This window comes from Notechis scutatus, chromosome 11, assembly GCF_049901735.1.
Source record: "Notechis scutatus isolate UNSWTSFEM ecotype Mainland chromosome 11, rNotScu1.2, whole genome shotgun sequence".
NCBI lineage: Eukaryota > Metazoa > Chordata > Lepidosauria > Squamata > Elapidae > Notechis > Notechis scutatus.
The window spans coordinates 12,908,664-12,930,050 of record NC_142019.1 but is presented as its reverse complement, the minus strand read 5'-3'; the positions used below and the strand labels follow the sequence as shown (position 1 = coordinate 12,930,050).

The 21,387-nt window shown below is 42.1% G+C and overlaps 1 protein-coding gene across 1 annotated transcript in view; it reads right to left on the bottom strand.

Annotated features, from left to right (window-relative positions):
• Window positions 1-21,387, bottom strand: part of ADAMTS17 (ADAM metallopeptidase with thrombospondin type 1 motif 17) — a 161,780-nt gene that overhangs the window by 34,685 nt on the left and 105,708 nt on the right. Inside the window, exons 15-18 of the mRNA XM_087972857.1 lie at window positions 15,736-15,856; window positions 13,868-13,942; window positions 8,604-8,684; window positions 3,980-4,137 (exon numbers count right to left, since the gene is read on the bottom strand). Coding sequence (XP_087828983.1) covers window positions 3,980-4,137; window positions 8,604-8,684; window positions 13,868-13,942; window positions 15,736-15,856 — 435 coding nt within the window. The remainder of the gene's footprint in view (window positions 1-3,979; window positions 4,138-8,603; window positions 8,685-13,867; window positions 13,943-15,735; window positions 15,857-21,387) is intronic.

Below are 21,387 nucleotides of genomic sequence, written 5' to 3'. Positions count from 1 at the left end.
ATAAAAAGGGCTGCTGCGGCTCGACTTCAGTTGAAGTTACTGGTTGCTAATAAAGAGCTGATTTCAACTCCGGTATCCAAGTCTGCTTTGTCTTGGCGATAGAACAGGCCTCTACAAGTTGTAATAAGGCCCTGAATCCAACTCAGCTGGAGGGAAACAGCTTTGTCCCAAAGGTGCTTTTTTCCCAAAAGGAAACCATACTTTTGGGTTCCCCCCACCCTTTGGAAACATTTTGCTTCTCATACCAAAAAAAATAAAATTCAGTTCAGTTCCTCAGAATTGAAGAAGTTTATTGGATGAGAAGCAAAACATTTTCAAACCCCCCCCTCAAAAAAGTCCAGTTGTCTTTTGTAAAAAGCACCTTTGGGATAACCATGACCCGGATGATTGACATTTAGCTGACCTGAATGGTGAAAAGATCAAAACTTTACTTAGCCATCATGGGAAGACTTAGTCTACTCGTTCTCTTTTACCACAATTAACTTCACCTTGTTGTCACAAAGATAAAATTACAGATTAACAGAGTTGGAAAGGACCTTGTAGGTCATCTAGTCCAGGGGTCACCAACCTTTCGGACGTCAGGGACCACCAAACTCATAATTTTAAATCCTGCGGACCACTAATATGAATTTTGACTGGTCGTGGCTTGCTGACGTTGGTGGGAAAGTTGGTCCCGTATTCCAGAGCTGCAATAGTCACAGGAGTGGCCTTTTGGTCATCCCAGAGCAGCTCCTCCAGTCCATGGCAGGCCAGTGCACCCAGATGGAGGAGCAGCTGCTCCGGGATGACCAAAGGGCCAGTCCTGTGACTCCTGAAGCTCTGGAATATGGGACCAACTTTCCCACCAACGTCAGCAAGCCACTTCAGGGCAGATTTCCCTCCCCCATCATTGGTCTTACCTTCCAGTTCCAGCTCACATGGCTCTACTCAAGGTAAGGTTTGCGTTCAGCTGAAGGGTGGGGGGCCAGCAGATGGACGGGCCATGTGGGTAGCACAGCCTTATGTTCCTGTGCAGCCTGGATGAATTGCTTTGGAGGGAGTGCTTTGGGGGGGACATTTCTCTGCAGACCACCAAAATTTTCTCGCGGACCACCAGTGGTTCCCGGCCCACTGGTTGGCGACCACTGATCTAGTCCAACCCTCCTCCCAAGCGGGAGACCCTGCACCATTTCTGACAGATAGCAGTCCAGTCTCTTCTTGAAAGCTTCCAGTGATGAAGCTCCCACAACTTCCGAAGGCAACTTCTGTTCCTTGGGTTGATTGTTCTCACAGAAAATTCCTCCTTATTTCCAGGTTGAATCTCTCTCCTTGTTCTGTTTCCATCCATTGCTCCTTGTCTGGTCTTTGGGGTGCCTTGGAAAACAGCTTGACCATCTCCTCTCTGTGGCAGCCCCTCAAATATTGGAAGACTGCTATCATCTCTCCCCTAGTCCTTCTCTTCACTAGACTAGCCATGCCCAGTTCCTACAACCGTTCATTGTATGTTTTAGCCTCCAATCCCCTCATCATCTTGGTTGCTCTTCTCTGCACTCTTTCTAGAGCCTCCACATCTTTTTTATAGTGTGGTGACCTCAGGGGCTTTGCAGAATAGGTTGACCCTCTCTGCTTCGTGATAGTCCCTCAAATATTGGAAGATTATCAAGTCACCCCCAGTCCTTCTCTTTAATTTGACTGGATATACCCATTTCCTGCAACTGTTCAGCATATGTTTTGGCCTCCAGTCCCCTCATTATCCTGGTTGCTCTTCTCTGCACTTTTTCTAGAGTCTCAACCTCTTTTCTTATAGTATGGTGACCAAAATGCAAGGGGAAGGAGGAGAAACAGTGCCTTTTCCCTTGAACTCCTTGGAGGAAGGCTGAGAAAGAAACAAGCCAATGAGAAATAATCAACTCTCAACCCAAGAGGGACCAGTCTACTGAATTACTTGAGAAGACCCGAGGGAGGTATAGGAGCAAGACCCATTAGCAGAGGAAGTTTCCAGTTTGGCCTGACCTGGTTAAAACACTTGAAATCTGGCTTCTAGCCACACCTCGGTCTCTAAGACAGGCCCTTCTCTTTGCGGGGCATCATATTCCAGCCAGCTGTTCCAGCAGATGATGTCAGAGACCAGGGGTTGACAACTATGCACTCCCAAGTTTGATCCAGGTCCAGGCCAGAGCCCAATAGCATGCAAATGGATCATCACTTAAATGCTTTTCTTGAAGACTGAGGTTCAGTTTGAAGGCATGCGCTTGTGTGAACATCTGCGGTGAAATTCTGCTTCCTTGAATACCCCAGAGGCTGTTCTGGTTCCTTTTCTTTCTTATGAAAGTAGGAACTTTTGGGCCTTTTTTTTTTTTTTAAAAAAAAAGGTTCTGCTGGCTCGTATGAAAAGAGACAAATATCTTTTGCAAGACAGAGTGGGGGTGGGCGAGAAAATAGCCGACACATCTGCGGCTGCAGAAGGAGCTTTATTAGTCTGTGTCGGGAGCCAGTGCTCAGGCAACCAGACAATTGGAGCTATAGTTTGAGAGCTTTTTGCAAGCTCCAAGAAGCTTCAGCACCAGCCAGTGCAAGACGTGCCCTCATTTAACCAAACGAGATGTGAATAATTTTGCTGTACGGGCTTGGAAAGATGCAGCCTTTCTTGGACGCTTTGGTTGCCAAGTGGAGGTCTGAAACATACCTAACTGTAGACTCATTTCTCCAAGAAACATACTTATAGTAATGCATTTCAGGCAAGTTCCATTAAAAAGGGAGAAGAAAATAACCTTCTTAAGCCTCTCAATCTGGAAACAAGACTGCAGAAACTAATGGATCATCTGAAACTAATTTCGTGCAACGGTTCTATGGTTTGTCTCCTTGCCTACACTTTCTCGTTCTCCCTTGTTGGCTTCCGACAGAGGTCATCATACTTCCATCCAGGTGATGATGTTTTAAGGCTTTTAGAAAAATGATTCTAAAAGCACTAGGGGTGAGGGGGGAACCATGCCGAAGCTTCTCTGAAAAGCAAGCTGCTTAAATCTGATCTCCCCTTGCAATGCACACCTGCAGAAAAGTCCCAAACATGTCCTAACGTGCCCTTCTTATTCCTTTAGAATTCAAGCAAAGACCCTGCTGTATCTTGCAACATGTTCCTGAAATATTCACAATATGCTGGACTTTCCAGAGGGGTTTTATGCCACCCTTCCCCAGTCCATAATAATCCAAGAGATGCCCTGGAATTCTGTGAAACAAAAACTTTAAAACTCATCTGGGAAGCACCTGGCTGGGTTACATAACAGTTTCTCTGTTTGTTATTACTATTATTGTTTTCAAACTCTTTCTCAGCCAAGTTTTCAAAATAGCAAACAATAAATTTTGCATAGTAACAAGACATCACATCACAAAAGCCTTTTAATGAAAACCCTAGTTCTGGACCCGATCCTAAACATTATGTATTTATATCTCATTCATTCTAATGAGCTCAGGATGGTTCATTTGGGGACTAGCCCAGTTGAATTGTAGTCTGCAATCTAGATGGGAACACAGGCTACGACCAAGAGAGAGTGCTATACACATAGTAAAATTAAAATTAAATAGATGGAAGATCATCGAAGAGAGATCCAACCTAGAATTAAGGAGAAGTTTCCTGTTATTGAGAACAATTAATTAGTGGGATGGCTTGCCTCCAGAAGTTGTGTGTGCTCCATCACTGGAGGTTTTCAAGAAGAGACTGGCCAGCCATTTGTCTGAAATGGTCTGGGGTCTCTTGTTTGAGCAGGAGGTTGGATTAGAAGACCTTTAAGGTCCCTTCCAAGTCTGTTATTTTGTAAATTATTTGGTAAGGACTTGGCCAATCAGAAGATTGAGACCAGGATCTTCCCACTTCCACCACTTTATCTGGAGGCATATTCCATCTCTTTGGCGTTTACAGGTAAATCATTTTAGTGAGTATGAAAGAAAATCAGTCAGAACATTTAGATCTTCCGAAGAATACAATGAAAAGTTAGACAATTACCAAAAGATGAAGTGGTATTTTGGTTGGTCCTTTGGCAGACATCTTCTCCCACAGACCTCGTCGTACATAACGAATGGTTGTCCCCGCTATCTGAAACTCACCAGGAAGTTCAATTTTCCAGTCACTATTAATGGATTTCTTACTGGAATCTTTCAAAGCTGCAAAGAATCAAATGGGCAGAGTGGTTCAGGAGGGTTATCCTTGCTCTTCTAGGCCACAAATTCAACCGAGTCTCCTCAGCAAATGGTCCAACCCTCCGTCCATCTTTCTGTGAGCTTCCTGTGTTTTTAGTTGGAGCTTCCCAACTTCTAAAGCAGAGGTCTCCAAGCTTGGCAACTTTAAGACTTGTGGACTTCAACTCCCAGAATTCTAGGAGTTGAAGTCCACAAGTCTTAAAGTTGCCAAGTTTGGGAACCCCCTGTTCTAAAGGAATTGCTAGCCTTCAAGCCACCTTTCTCCATACTTAACTTTTGCCAGGTTTCCCCCACCCCCCCTCCGTCCTGAATGAGAACCAACCCTCTCAGACTGTTCTCAAAACTTGCACCAACTTTTTCTCTCAAGTCAGATTCTTTCCAACTCTGGATACCTCCAAAGTGTAAGGCATTTCCTGTCCAAAATAATTTGCAAAAAAATAAAATAAAAAATCAAACAAGCCAGGCAGCATGGGATGAAAGTAGGTGGAAAGGAACTCGCTCAAGCATCAATTCAACACGAAGCAGCCAGGTTCGTTTCCAAAGAGTGTTGGCCAATCCAGGAAAAAAAAAAAAAAGACATACTTTGCCTAAACTTTGACTACTGCAATTTGCTCCAGCCATCCCTCCAAGGTTAAACCCAAGCAGCGTCTGCACAAACCTCAGACCTTATTAAAGTTACAGTGGCAGGAAATTGTCCTTTTGAGTTTGCAATTGTTCCACTTTTCTGTTTAGATTCGTGCCCTCGTTTTGCTGCAAGACTCTGACAAAGCAAAACTTCCAATTGTTATGTTGAGACTCGGTAACCGATCTGTAAATACACAGAGGATGCTCTTTGGAAAATAGCGAATCCTGTTGATCTGGTTCTCTGCTCGTGAAAATAGAGAAATGGATCTTCCCCTGACCAATTTCCTCTCCTAACTCCACACCCCAGCTCCATTCAGGGTCTTGATTAAACCTGGTTGCCCAGGATTTTGTTATAGCTACAGGTAGTCCTCTAGTTATGACCACAATTGAGCCTGAAATTTCCATTGCCAAGCAAGACAGTTAAGTGAGTTTTGCTCCATTTTATAAACTTCCTTGCCACAGTTAAATGTCTATGGAGATTTTCAATCATCCAGGTCATGGTTGTCCCAAAGATACTGTTTCAGAAGGCAACTGGACTTTCTTGTTTTTCTTTGAAGATGTTTCGCTTCCCATCCAAGAAGCTTCTTCAGCTCTGACTGGATGGTGGGGAATGGAAGGATTTATACTCCTTGTAGACACTCATTTGCATTCTTTCAGAGAGTTGTTGAGGACACAGACAAACCTCCAAGTGGCTTCAACGACTTTCTCAAAGGATGCAAATGACCAGCTGTCTGCAAGGAATATGAACCCCTCCATTCCTTACCATCCAGTCAGAGCTGAAGAAGCTTCTTAGAGGAGAAGCGAAATCTCTTCAAAGAATAACAAGAAAGTCCAGTTGCCTTCTGAAAAAGCACCTTTGGGTCTTGCCACAGTGGTTAAGGCTACCTCTGCTGTTGTTAACTTAGCAATACGGTTGCTAAGACAATTTGACTTTCCCATTGAGTTTGCTTGTCAGAAGGTCACAAAAGGTGATTCCATGATCCCAGGACACTGCAACTGTCATAAATACACACCCGTTCATCTGAACTTTGATCACCTGACAGTGGGGATGCTTCAAAGGTCGTACTTGTGAAAAACGGCCATAAGTCACTATTTTCACTGCTGCTGTACCTTTGAACAGTCAGTAAACAAACGGTTATAAGACAAAGATTACTTGTACTGATGTATAGATAGCAATTTTCTGTAGTAAACAGGGGAGACGGTGGGGGAGAGGAAAGCTGCCTTTCATGGAATTCAGTTACAGCTGCTTTGTAAAAGTGAATCTATCAACACAAGTTAATTTGTTCTTTAGAAAGGAAGATCTCCTTCACAAAACATGAAGACAGATGAGATCATTTTAATGCAACGAGGCTGATCAGACAGAAGCGTGAAGCGGTAAAGGAGTTGGAAGCTTACCATGAACAGTCAAGTTTGACAACCACATTTAAAAACAACAACCACAACAACAAAAGCAGTCACGTCTGCCAACTAGCACTGGATCAACAGGTAGGCAAAAGTTGAAAGAGGCTGGGAATCACTCTGTGATATCGATATCATAGGAGTGACTTTTTTTTTACGTCTGTCTTCATTCCAGCTGATACCTGACAATCTTGGACTGGCAGCAGCTATCCAAATTAATCTCATTCATAATAATTAATCCAAATGAATCGAGTTGTTAATAAAAAAAAGCTGATTTTTCAAAAATTCAAAAGATTTGCAAGAGACCAGAGTGCCGGCAGACATTTTTTCCTATGTCAAAGCCTAGAAAAATAGAGACATTTTAGCTCCAAATACTGCCTTGCCATACAAGCAGAAATAAAAGCAGCAGAGCAGGCAAGATGTTGAATAATCTTGGCAGCGATCTGTTTTTTTGGAGGAGATCCTGTAAAAATGTGATACTGAACATTCCCAGCAGCTTCCTGAGCAAACCATTGTTGTTGGGTTTTTTTTCAGAAAGAAAGTTTCTAGCCCATGTGGATGTGAAAAGAGGCTCGAAAGCAGGCAGACAACACTTAACGGAATCACCAAAGCCAAATACGTGACTAATTTCTAAAACTAAGCAAGAGCTGAGGAAGACAAGACGCCATGGGCAGAAATGGAGACTTGCACAAAATTCCAGAATTCTGGATTTTTCTGGGCAGATATTTTCTCCGTTCACCTCGTAAAAGCTGACTCAAGCCATGCCGCTTTGGTTATACCACAATCTTCAGGGTTAAAACAGTAAAGCAGATAGACAACAATAAAAGTCCTATCCTGATGTCTCTACAGCAATTTAAAATAAAATGCTAAGAAATAGGGTATAATAGCAATAGCACTTAGACTTATATATCGCTTTACAGTGCTTTTACAGCCCTCTCTAAGTAGTTTTACAGAGTCGGCCTATTGCCCCCAACAATTTTGGGTCCTCATTTTACCAACCTCAGAAGGATGGAAGGCTGAGCCTGGTGGGATTTGAACTGCCAAATTGCAGGCAGATGGCAGTCAGCAGAAATAGCCTGCAGTACTGCACTCTTAACCACTGCGCCACCGAGGCTCCTGATAGTGACCAACCACTGAGGATCCACCGAAGAAGAAAAGAAGGTTTTTGCTTTATTTTAAGAGTATTAGTGTTAAATCAAAACCATGGTAGCCAAGGATGATATCTAAATTAGATGGCAACCAGCTCCCACACAGGTCAGAGGTGGGACAAGCTGAAGAACAGGAAGCACTGTCAGTAGGAGCCATGTGCTTCCAGCAATGAAACTAGACTTCTTCCACTTGGCTTTTCAGGTAATGAGTAACCATGTTCTCAGTCATCTTGCGGTGTATCAACAGGTGCTTCTGATGGAACTGTCTGTTTGCCTTTGCAACCCTTCCCACCAAATGGCAATAGTTTTTAGGTTTATATACTAGTCTATTGTGCTTTACAGTTTGCAAGGTCAGCATATTGCCTCCAATAATCTGGGTCCTCATTTTGCTGACCTCTGAGGGTTACGTGGCTTACAGGAGAGGAAAGGGCCCTGATTCCCTTCATTAGCTGCAGCTGGGAACACAGCGTATATAAAAAGGCAAGCTGTGCGCAGCAAGCTGTTGGGAGCAAACGTGAATTTATCTTGTATCGTTGTGGCTTATCTGGGTTCCTGGCATCTTGCCAACTGTGCGAGTTTTGCGGTGCTTTCAAATTTGAAATTCCTTCTCCTACCCTGTCAAACTAATTACTTCAGTTTGGTTTGTTTGAATTTTAAGTTACAGTTTGTGAGTACCTTGTTTTGGACTGAATTTTCCTGGGAGTGTTTTTCTCCAGCCGAAGGTAACCTGGACATTGGGGGCAAAGTTGGAGATAATAAAGGGACTCTTATCGCTTATTTGACTGTGTTGCCTTTGTGCCATGCCCTGGGTCATCATAGGAAGGATTTCATAGAAAGGAGAAAGATTAGACTCAACAACATTCTCCTCATAGAGTCAAGGACAAGTTATCCTGCTCCTGGAGAGGAGTGGCTGGAGGAATGTCTCCGGTTGGACTGATGCTTGACTGGGCCATGTGATAGACTGGTGGGTGCAGGGGCTGGGTTTTTGATTTTCAATTGGGAAGGGAAAACCCAGAACTCTCAGATTCGGATTTTCCCAGATGTGCCAATATGACTTCTTCAATAGAGTTCATCTTATTGGGATGAACTTTGTGCTGAATGAAAGGGGGAGTTTCATTCGAACACTGACAGCTAGCAGTAAAAGTCTTTGAGATATAATGACAGTCCATGAAATAAACTCTCCTCCAAAGCCCCAGTCATGTTGTTTGAAATGCTATGCTTCAACCAAATCCCTGTGTTTCTCACTCTTTCTCTCTTTACCCAAAAAACTGTGGCCAGGTTTGTCCTCCATCACACGGATGCGTCGAGCACCAGCAGGGATCACGGCTGCTTCGATATAACCTACAACCAAGAAAAGGAATATATGAGCCACCACAGTATATCCTAAAGGAAGTTCCCAGGGAAACTGACAAGTGGTCGTTGTGGCTAAAGTATGCAGTCCTTAACAGTTTGGAAAAAGAAATTCACAACTCCAACACCCATTTTGAAATTTGGTTGAGACGCTGGGCCACACAAATTTCAAAGATGTGAATTATGACTTGAATGGGAGAAGGAAATGAATGTGCCCACTTCCTACATAACTAAAATTACGAGGCAATAAACTCCAATTGGTGATTTTTGGATTTCTTCGTGTGATCAGAGCTCTGTTAAAATTATTATTGCAACTAGTTCCATGAACAAAAAACTGTTCTAAAAAGCCTTTGAAGGATGTTTCAATTTCTTTTGGCTTCAACTAATCTGCCAGCTGTTTCAATTTGTGGGAAACTTGATTCCATACTTCACACATAGTCTGTCACTATGGCAGGCAAGCCATAATTTATGGCTAACAGTACTATGCCGACCCAACCAATTGGTTGATTTAATAAATTATGGCTCATGAATGATGAAGAGCATATGATAAAAACTGAATTAACTATATATTAATTATATCTATTTTTCCCAAATAATTCAATGAATGCATCATTGGAAGACTTAAAAGGACGGGTTGAAAAGATGGAGACAATCTAACTATGTGGTTGTTAGGAGTTGAAAACAACTCCTATACTCAATCATGCCATCCTGGCTAGTCAACCTTCCCAGTCCTAATGTCCTTTTGTGTATCTGGAAGGGACCATATTGGAAAATTTGGATTTGGTTTCTACCAGAAGCATTTTCCATCAAGCACAATATGATAATAGAGCATCTGTTTCAATAAGCGTTCCTTGTTTTTGTCTCTTCTCTTTTCCTTATTAATCTTTCTATGTTACGATCCCCACCCTGACTACACATTCATTTTTCATTTTCTTCTCCTTTCATTAGTTTACCCAAGAAATAACTTAATACAACAGAAAGGAAAACTGAAAACAGGGCTACAATAGAAGATACAGAGTTAAGAATCTGGTGCCAACATGTTGGATTCAGCACTGCTATGATTTCAGTGCATCTTGCCTTTAGTGTTAACTATTGTTTTAATCATTATTATTATGACCACAGTTATGCAAGAGATCATAATCCAGGCAAACAGCTGTCTAACATACAGCTTGGCAGCAAGAATTTGGGCCTTCTCTTATTCAGCATGTTCAAATTGTATTGAACCATCACATTCTAAGATGGCAAATTGTAGATGGCAAATTATTTCAATAGGCCACCAGGAATTTGAATGTTTTATATCTCTTCTGCAGGAAGAGTCAGCATTACAGATATTCCTTAGTAGTTGAGAAATTTACGTATTTGGAGTTTGGGGTCTAATGTGGGTTTGATCATTCTCCTGCAGATATTTCATTAGCAAGCTAAGTAACATTATCATGCCTAATCATGCATTGATGATGTTACATAGCTTGCTAATGAAATCTCTGCAGGAATCAACGAGCTTTGAGAACACTAAGATCCCAACAGTTCAACCCTAAGTTATATGCATATTCTTTACTATTGGAAGTCTACATTGTTATATTATTGTGGAGTTTTTTGTTTTGCTTTAACTTTACTACTGTTGGAAATCAGTAGCTGTTTGGCACCAGACGTAACTGGAGTGATACATAAACCCAGTAAAATAAATGCTTATATAAATACAAAAACATCTTGGCAATACACACAGACCCCAAACCAAAGATTATTACCAACGATAAGGTGACATAATATAACAAGACATAGCCAGAGGGGAGAGGATAGGAAGCAGCCTGAAAGTATACATGTCACTAATGTTAGGACAAACTTATGGGCATCCTTTAAATGTACAATTCCACGATTTTATCCAGGAATTTAAACAATCAACAAGCAATCTTTTGTTGGATCCTCCATGCCTTCTAACTAGACCCAGCTTTACTGATTGGATGCATCAAAACAATATCAACATTCAGGAGAAATTTAGAACTCAATTCCAATGGGAAGAGTTTTCAGGTCTCTTTCATATTATAAGAGAAAACCAAACGCAGTCAAACCAGAAGCTGGGCAATTCTGATTTGAATAAAGAGATAATTAGCTAAATTCTGCCTGTTGAAATTCTATAGGCATCCACTTAAGCACTATTCGTTTCATCTAACTTCATGGGATTTTAGTAAGTAGATGTGGATATCTGTCTATGGAGATTCTCAGTCGTCCAAGTCATGGTTGTCCCAAAGGTGGTTTTTTTTTCAAGAGGCAACTAGACTTTCTTCATGTTTCCTTGAAGATTTCACTTCTCATCCAAGAAGCTTCTTCAGTTCTTTTTGTTCTCAGCTTCATGAATGAGAAGGAAAACCCCTCCAAGGAAAAACTAAGAGTCCAGTTGCCTTTTGAAAAAGCACTTTGGGGACAAGTAGAATTTGGAGTTAACAAATTATTTAGCAAAATACAATGCTACCGCTACACCATTATACTCCTGGGCTTTAGATTTTCTTTTCATCCTTACAAATGAATGTAAATCCATTTCTCAGCATTTAGGGAAATGCAAGCCTTGATACAGTCTCTCACTATGTGCAAGCTACCACTCCTTTAGCAATCAGTAATTGCAGCATGGATTCCAGAAAGATCAGTAAATTTCAGTTTACTATGACCAAAAAACTCTACTACAATTGAATCATTCTCAACTTTCAGTAGAATCTGGTTCATTCCTTTCAACGCCAATTCTGGAGAGACAATTAAATGTTATAATAGAATAATGGGCTGCATTCTTTTTAGGTTCCATTCCAAATCCATTTAGTTCAAAATCATTTCAGATTGAACAATAAGGTTTCCATAGTCTCCTAGGAACTCTTTGTTATTTATTAATACGTAGTATTATATGCAAGTGCTCTCTACCTCAGGAACAATTCTCTCTTTCTGGCACACAATCCTCTTTCTGTCTCGCCTGTGTTACATCAAGGCCTCAGGAATGCACAACTGGGCTTGAAGAGAATGGTGCGTTAAAATTATATTGCAGGGCTCACATGAGGGGAGACACCTGAGCCGATGGGAAGGGAGCAGAGCAAAGGGGACAGAAAGATTGCCTTTATCCCTGTGAAGGTTCATAGAGGGAGAACAGCTGGTGCTGTGCCTTCCCTGAGAAATCTGGAAAGAACTAGTGAGCAATAATTTCCTTCAGTCTTTGATACTGTAATTCCGTCTTTTCTGCCTCTAGTCATGGAGTCCTTGGAGGAAAACCATAACAAGGAAATTACAGAGTTGGAAGGGACCGTGAAGAACTTCTAGTCCAATCTTCTACTCAGGAAGGTGACTCTATATTATTCCAGACAAATGGTTGCCCAATCTCTTCTTAAAAACGCCCAGTGTTGGAGCATTCACAACTTCTGGAAGCAAGTCATTCCACTGGTTAATTGTTCCAACTGTCAGGAAATTTCTCCTCAGTTCTAGGTTGCTTCTCTCCTTGATTAGTTTCCATCCATTGCTCCTAGTCCTGATTTCTTGAAGTTATGGATAGATTTCAAAGCCAAAGAAGCTAATGGCATCAGTGGTGAGTTTGGAATTTTTAATGGGATTCTTACAATTAGATGGTTCCCATAGTATCTGCTAGGATTCCACTGAATTAATATTTTCAAAGGCACGAACATGCTAACACTTCTATAAAATGCACTCAATGATCGTTATCATCATCAGTGATAGAAAGCTGGCATTTCTTCCTTCAGAGAAAATAATGTCATTTCCTAGAAGAGAAAGTCACAGCCAATGTAACTAATGCCTTCATCCCAATGTCTTCCCTTTTTCATTCAATTTGCATCCTGCTCCCTTTTTTGAGTAACCTGTGGGAAATATTAGGGAAATAGGTCTTTCTCTCTTCTTATTGGGTTTCTCCTTCGAAGGCGGAATCATCAGCAGGTGGAATTGTGAAGGCTGACATTTTGATTGCTGTGAATCTTGATAGGTTTTTCAGTAGGATGACAAGCCCATAGACTGCTCGTAAGCCTGTAAACCTTCTTAGCATAGAAACCCAAGACAGGTAGTCCTTAACTTATGACAACAATTGGAACCAGATATCTATTGCTAAGCCAGTTGGTTGTTAATGGAATCATGCCCAATTTTGGAAACTTTTTTTTTTTTTGGCCATGGTTGTTAAGCAATTAACTGCAACTGTTAAGTGAATTACATGGTTGTTAAAACAAATCCAGTTTCCTCCACTGACTTTGCTTGCCAAAAGCCAGCTGGGAAGGTCACAAATGGGGATCACGTGACCCTGGGATTCTGCAACCATTGTAAATACATGCCGGGTGCCAAATTCAGTGTCCGAATTTGAGCACATGTCCATGGGAATGCTGTGATAGTCCTAGAGCAGTGGTGGCTAACCTTTTTGGGCTCCTGTGCCAAAAACTGCATATGAACCAGCGCACACGCACTCATGTGCCAGCACCCAGAATACAGTGCATGCCCCTTTCCCCATGCCCCCTGTGCATGTGCGCGCAATTCTCCCCCCCACACTAACCCCTTTCCTCACAGTTGACTTTTCGGCTGGTCTGAAGCCTTTTTCGGCCTCCCAGAGGCTTGGAAAAAGCCTCTGCAATGCTTTTCAGGATGAATTATAGGACCGTTTCGTCACTTCCGGTATTACAGGAAATGACAAAACGAGCCTATAATTCATCCTGAAAAGCCAAAAAAGGCCCCAAATCAACAACAAAAAAAAAAATCAGCTGTGAGGCGCACACATGTTCAGTGAGGTAAGTTTGCCTGCGGCTCACGTGCCAGCACAAATGGCTCTGCGTGCCATAGGTTCGCCATCACGGTCCTAGAGCAAAGTCACACTTTTCAGTACCATTGTCACTTTGAATGGTCGCTAAAGGAAAAATCACAAGTCAAGGATTGCCTTATAGTTAACCCCACTCGTGCTGAAAGTTAGAATTATGGAGGACCCCATTCATCAGGAAATGAATGTCAAGATGCTTTTTCCTCCCCGAGAACTCAGTGAAAAGATTCATATGAAGAAAGGACAAAAGAGCTTTGAAATATATCCACAGCTTCTCCTTTGAGTTAGGATCCCATATCGGCATTTCAAGTCAAGCAAAGAACAAGGAAGAAGACCCAACACCAAGAGAGTATCTATCTATCTCCCAGCACCATGGAAATCAACCAAGGCATCTTACATGAGAAACATTTGGGCACTGCCTTTGTCCTGGCCATCACACAGGTGGAAACCTTCTTACATTGACTATTGGAGACTAAGGGGGGGAGGAATTGGCACAAGTTTAGTTACACCAGCAGGGAATGTTTGTGCAAGTCAGCAGTCAGCAGAAATAATCTTTCTTCAGGACAGCCCAGTCAGCAGCAGGAGACAATTTTCCTCGCAACAGCTTTCTGATATCTATTACAAAGCAATCCTCTACAGGGAACCGGCTACTTGGACACAGAACAGCAAATCTGAATTGAAACAAAACAGTACTCTAATAGGACTCTGTTGCACTTTGACAAGAAACGGATTTCAAAATATATGAATCACCTATGGCTTCTACTTTTTGGTGAAGATCACGTGGGTTTATAAATAGCCCATTTTGTTCAAGTTCAATTATAATTCCCAGGGTGGCTTGTTTTCCATGGCACGGCAAAACAATATGTGCATCAAGCTATCACATGCAACCCAAAATAGAAAAACACTGGAAAAGGGTCAGCATCAGAGATGCTGGTTCTGACTGGTTCTGGAGAACCGGTAGTGGAAATTTTGAGTAGTTTGGAGAACCAGCAAATTCCACCTCTGACTGGCCCCACCAACCCCATCTATTCTCTGCCTCCTGAGTCCCAGCTGATCGGCTGGGTCTTCTTTGGTTGCCCCGCACAGGAGAACGGAGCTGGAAAGCAGGTTAATGGGGTGGGGAGGGAATGGCATTTTGCAGTAACCTTCCCCCAGGAGTGGGGTGGAAATGGGGATTTTACAGTATCCTTCCCCTGCCATGCCCACCAAGCCATGCTCTCCAAGTCACGACCACCAAACCATGCCCACAGAACTGGTAGTAAACAGGCAAGAGAGGAAGGGGACAAACGATTAAAAAAAGAGGTCCCCAATGCCAGTAAGTAAAATTTATTGATGGTCATTGAACAGCCACATTTAGAATGGCAAAATAGAGGGAAAAATGGGTTTCCTATGCCAGCTGTGGCATTAAAAATCTTCTTTTCATGCTTATGGAATTCTGTCCTTCAAATCAGATAAGTTATTCCTAGATGATCTGCTCAAAATTGATAAAAGTGCTGTAATATAGAATATAGATTCATAGGACTGGAAGGGACATTGGAGGTCTTCAAGTCCAGCCCTCTGCCCAAAGCAGGAGGCGTTATACCATCCTGGACAAATGGTTGTCCAGTCTTTTCTTGACAACCTCCAATGATGGAGCACCCACAACTTTCAGAGGCAAGCTGTTCCACTGGTTAATTGTTCTCACTGTCAGGAAATTTCTCCTTAGTTCTAGGTCGGATCTCTCTTTGATAAGCTTCGATCCTTACTTCTTCTCCTGCCCTCAGTCGCTTTGGAGAATAGCTCAACCCTCTCTTCTCTGTGACAGCCTCTAAAGTACTAGAAGAAAGTTATCCTGTCTCCCTTAATCCTTCTCTTCGATAGACTCCCTCAACTTTTCATCCTAACATTTAGCTACCAGACCCTTTATCAACTTAACATGGTTCATTATGGCTGATCATCATAACATGGTTATGCCAAATGCTGAGTGGTGCGGTGGCCTAGAGGTGGAGCTCTTGCCTCACAATCAGGAGGCTGTGAGTTCGATCCTAGGTAGAGGCAGATATTTCTCTCTCTGGGCACAATGAGGATGTATCTGCTGGAAAAAAAAAAACTCTGCACTGGCGACAGGAAAGGCATCCGGCCAGTAAACACTCAGCCCCATTCAGTTGCAGACTCCACCCTGCAAGGGATTATGGGGTCATTAAAAGAAGATGATGATGGTTATGCCAAATGCTGTAAACATTCAATTAGGATATTTCAGTCTTCCTATGTGCAAAAACTACTCACCCATCCCTTTCGTATGGTTGAAGTCACCTTTCACCACTTTGCAGGTTTTCCCATTTCCGTTACAAATGCCACAGTGATCTTCTTTGGCAGAGGATCCAATGATCCCATCACATCCGATTTTCTAATGGGGATCAAGAGGGGTGGGGTTTTTTTGTTATTGTCATAACAAAAAGAGATTTTAGATATTTCATCTGCTTTAGAGATTATTAAAGGAGGATAAGTCCTGGATGCTCATTTGAAAGAAAATCTCAGAAATAAACTTATAACTGCTACAGATACCAGATTTTATATTTCTAAGCAAGGCAGTTAATTGAATAACATCTGATTTTACAACCTTTTAACCCAGTTATTAAGGAAATCACTGTAGTTCTTAAGTGAATCACACAGTCATTAACCAGATCCATCTTTTCCAATTGATTTCATTTGTCAGGAGCTGACTGGAAAAGATTTAAATGGTGATCGAATGACCCTGGCATACATATATGTCAGTTGCCAAGCTCACTGTTGCAACAGTCATAAGTGTGAGGACTGGCCATAAGTCACATTTTTCAGTGTTGTCATTACTTTGAACAGTTGCTAAATGAATGGTTGTTAAGTCTATCTGTAGGGTAAACTTAAATTATGCTACTCAGCTGAAGTTGCAACCAGTCTATGTAACTACTAGTACCAATGCACCAAACTGAAAGTCACTTAAACTTGATACCCAGTAGCTTGCTAGATATTTCGCAAACACCTTTTCCCTTATCTGTTTTCTGACATTTGGTTAATGTATACATAGCAATATCACTTAGACTTATATCCCGCTTCATAGTGCTTTTTCAGCCCACTCTAAGCGGTTTACAGAGCCAGCCTCTTGCCCCCAACCATCTGGGTCCTCATTTTACCCACCTCAGAAGGATGGAAGGCTGAGTCAACCTTGAGCCTGGTGAGATTCGAACTGCCAAATTGCAGTCAGCCGGCAGTCAGCAGAAGTAGCCTGTAGTACTGCGCGTGCGCGCGCGCCACACACACACACACATACACACACACACACACACACTTCAGTATGTCTCCTACCTTTCATATATATATGACTTCTGGTATATAAATGTAGCTGGTGAATCAAGTATTACATGCCATGAGCACCTGATTCTAAGAGGTACAATATGTTTTTGGAGAAGAGCCGAAGAAGATTATTGGATGAGAAGTGAAATGTCTTCAAAGAAAAATCAGAAAGTCCAAGTGCCTCTTGAAAAAGCACATGTTTTTGGGCTTTAACCTGGTAAGAATGTTCTCAGCGGGACCTTTTACAGGAGAAAAACAACACTTGGATAAAAGAAAAAAATCCTTATAATTTATGGCCTTCCCTTCCACTGATTACAACCTTACCCAGTATGTGGCCACAGCAGAATAACGGAAGAAATGCATCTTAAACAGATCAAAAGTTACTTATCTGGGTTCAGGATATTCAGCACAGAATCCTGCTCAAACCCATGTCTTGTATTTTGGGACCTGCAAGCAATTTCAAACTACACGGGGCAATTCCCATTAAACATTCTATCAGCTCAAAAGTGGAAGATCAATCACTGCTTTTGGGTATTTTTTTTTAAAGTTATATCATCTCTCTTGGCACACAATCTGAATTTTTACCCAAATATCGATAGGGTGCTTTCAATTAAGCTTTTAAAAATTCCTCGGGGAAAGAGCCCATTCATAGGTTTGGGTGTTACTTCACTAGCACCATTGTAATTACTGCCTCATGTAAAAAAAATGACAATGTCCTTTCACAGTGTACTGTAATGCTTCCCGTATGCTTAGCCTGCCATAGCAGATTGTATATAAATATAAATATTGCCGTTGTTAAGTGTCATTCTGAAATTTGACCATGCCAAGATGATATCACTGTAGCAAATTCTTCCAACTGTCAACAATTGTTCACACTATAGTAATCATATAGACCAGGAATTCTTAAGCTTTTTGCTCTCAAAATCCCTTCCCATTTTTAAAAATTATAGAGGATTCAAAAAAAAAACTTCTTCTTTTTGTATGGGAGCTATCTATCTATCTATCTATCTATCTATCTATCTATCTATCTATCTATCTATCTATTTATTTATCTATCTCATCTATCTATGATCCATCTACCTACCTACCTATACCTATCTATCATCTACCTACCTACCTACTTATTATCTATCTATCTATCATCTATCTATCTATCTATCTATCTATCTATCTATCTATCTATCTATCTATCTATTTATTTATCTATCTCATCTATCTATGATCCATCTACCTACCTACCTATACCTATCTATCATCTACCTACCTACCTACTTATTATCTATCTATCTATCTATCTATCTATCTATCTATCTATCTATCTATCTATCTATCTATCATCTATCTATCTATGATCTATCCACCTACCTACCCACCTATCATCTATCCATCCATCTACCTACCTACCTACCTATCTATCATCTCAAGAGATATTTACCATATTAAAAATTACAACTGATACCTTCAGACAATATTTATTTACTGAATCATGTAAAAATAACAACATAAGCCCATTAGATATTAAGATAAATAAAACCAGTTGTTACAGAGAGTCCTATAAAAGAACTCAGAACACAGTACAGAAATAGACATCCATAAACTATGTAATTGAGATAAAAATGACAATGACACAAGCAACAAGGCAAGGATTCCACTAATAAACACTGCCAATACCTTAAAGCCTTTTATACATGTTATGTATTTACTTATACGTTCTTATCAAAAATATTTAGTGTGTAGGTGTGTCAATGAATGAAAACTGAGCAAAAATGAGAAAGAGTGTCCTCAACAAATTAATGCAGATGTTCCAGGTTTTACTTTTAATTAAGAGAGAAAAGAATAATAAAAGAATGGAATGCTAACTGATGTCAGGATGGCAGCCTTGATTTGGGTTGGTCTATTGATCTCATCTGGAAGCCCAACCTGAGTAATAACTTCCCTTACTATTTTTTTTAAAAAAGTGCTCAATGACCACTTTTCTTGAAAAAAATTCACTAGTCTTGGAAAAATTGTTTTGCTTCTGTTGAAATCTGTACAGAGATTCCATTTGAATGGAAATCAACAAACATTCAGTTGAGCTTTTGCAATTTAAAAGAAGTTCAGTAGCCATTTAAAATTAAAGTCAGGGAATACATTAATTTCCCAAATGAAAAGAGTCATTTGGCAGATGGACATCCATACAAATTGAATGAATGAATGAATGAATGAATGAACTGATATCTATACTTCAGCAAATACTAAGCAGGAATGCACACCAGGGAATGCTTATGGTCTCTTTGGAAGATCCAAGGTCATCTGACTTCATTTTTCTTTGGGTTTCTCAACAAAAGAAATATATTCCAAAATTTGAATTATAGATGTTTTCTGTAAATATGCGCACCTAGCTGGAAGGCAGACAGGCAGCAACTCACATGTTTTCTCTTCTGAAACACTGATGAAAAAAGGGAATCTTCAAGACATATCCTATTCATTTCATTGTCTCTGTTAGATCTGGAGCGTGGGCGCAAAGAACGGAGACGAGGCATCGAATAGTGACTCCAACTCTTTATTAGTGACTTCAGAACAGAGCAAAAGACTTGGGCAGCAGCAGCTCCTTTTATAGAGCTGGCTGCTGTCACAACAACCAATGATTTGAGTTTGCCACGCTGGTAGCGTCCAATCAGCGGCAACCCGCTGTCAGCCAATCAGATCAGCCGGAACGACCAATCACGATCCGCTGTTCACGGGCCAATCAGAAGTGTAGGATTACGAGCCAGCCATGGAAGCAAAACTATTTAGGATTTTGAACTAACGCGTTTGCTTAGTTCATAACACCCCTCCCCCCTAGGTTCCGTCTGAGGGGTGGGGTGATGTATTCTCGCAAGTAAGCAGGCCGTTTCACCTGTCTACCTGATCTATGTTGCTCCACCAGTCCTTGCCCTGACTCTGGTTCCGATGGGCTGTTTGCTGAGCTCAGCGGCAAGGCTGGTCCAACCTCTTCGCTGGGCGACTCAGGGTTGTCATCTCCGCTTCCGTCAAGGCTGTCATCCGAATTCCTTGGATTTGCTGCTGTCGCAGTGCTGCCTTGTGGTGAGGCGATCATCTGGTCCAGCTCTCCTTCGGAAGGTGAATATCCCAGGGTTGGTTGTGCTGATTTCTGGGTTTCGCGTACTGGGTCGTATGCTAGCTCTTTTCCGGCCTCCTCGATTTCCCTTCCCCCCCAGGTTTGAGGTTCAGGGCTTGTGACGGGAGTAGGTGCCAGTCTGGAGCGAAGTTGGTCGATGTGGCGCTTCCACATTTTCCCATCAGCAATTTGTAAACGGTAGGAACGGGCCCCGTAAGTTGAGTTATGGTAGCGGGATCCACAATGGGTCACCAGAGAAGTTTTTGCAAAACCGGTCGCCTACCTTGAACGTGCGATCCGGCTGCTGGACCCCAGGGGCTTTTCCGGTGTGTAGGCAGGGTGTAGGCGGTCAAGATGTGAGCAAAGTTTCCCGCCCATCAGGAGTTCGGCTGGGGTTTTGTTTGTGGTGCTGTTTGGGGTGATATGTTGGAGGAGAAGCATCCGGGTCACCTTGTCATCGATGTCCCCTTGCTCCATCTTGTGTAAAGTTTTCTTTATGAATTGGACCATTCGCTCAGCCCTGCCATTGGCCGCAGGGTGAGCTGGCGATGTTAAGGCGTGGCGTATCCCCGGTCTGCTAGGTACTGTTCAAATGCAAGAGCAGTGAATTGGGGTCCATTATCTGAAACCAGGACAACTGGCAACCCGTGCGTAGTGAATAGCCTATTTAGTTTTTTAACGACTGCTTCTGTGGTGGTGCTCTTCATTTTGTGGACCTCTAGCCAATTGGAATAGGCATCCACAGTTATAAGAAATGTATGCCCCTTGGTAGGTCCTGCAAAATTGATGTGGATACGGGACCAGGGACCCCGGGGTGTTTCCCATTCAGTTGGCGGGGCTTTTGGTGGAGCTGAGCGAGTTTCCTGACACTTGCTGCAAGTGACCACCCAAGTTTCTATTTGCTTATCTATACCTGGCCACCAAGCATAGCTCCTCGCTAGTGCCTTCATGCGCACGATGCCAGGATGTCCGTCGTGCAATAGTTTCAGAACTTTATGCTGTAGTCGCTTCTGGAATGACGACTCTGTCTCCCCACAAGACGCATCCTCTTTGTGAGAAAAGCTCCGTCTGTCGGTTTTTGAACGGTTTGAAGGTGTTGTTGGGTTCGTTGTCAGGCCAACCTCTTTCCACCCAGCTGAGGACTCGTGCCAAACAAGGATCCTTCCTTGTTTCCGAGGCGATGTCTTGTGCAGTCAGTGGTGGTGAAGGAAGGGTTTCGATTTGTAGCGTAGCTAGGGTTGGAGCTGGGTCGTCTATGACTTCGGGTAGCGGCGAGCGACTCAAGGCGTCAGCGTGGGGAATGGCTTTCCCGGCGGTGCAGCAGTTGGTAATCGTATGCGGCTAAAAATTCTGACCAACGTGTCATTCTTGGCGATAAGATGTGGGGCTTGTCTCCGCTAAAATGCCAAGTAATGGTTTGTGATTGGTAATTATGGAAAAGGGTCTTCCATATACATACTCATGGAATCGTTTGATCGCAGCCACAATAGCGAGAGCCTCTTTATCAA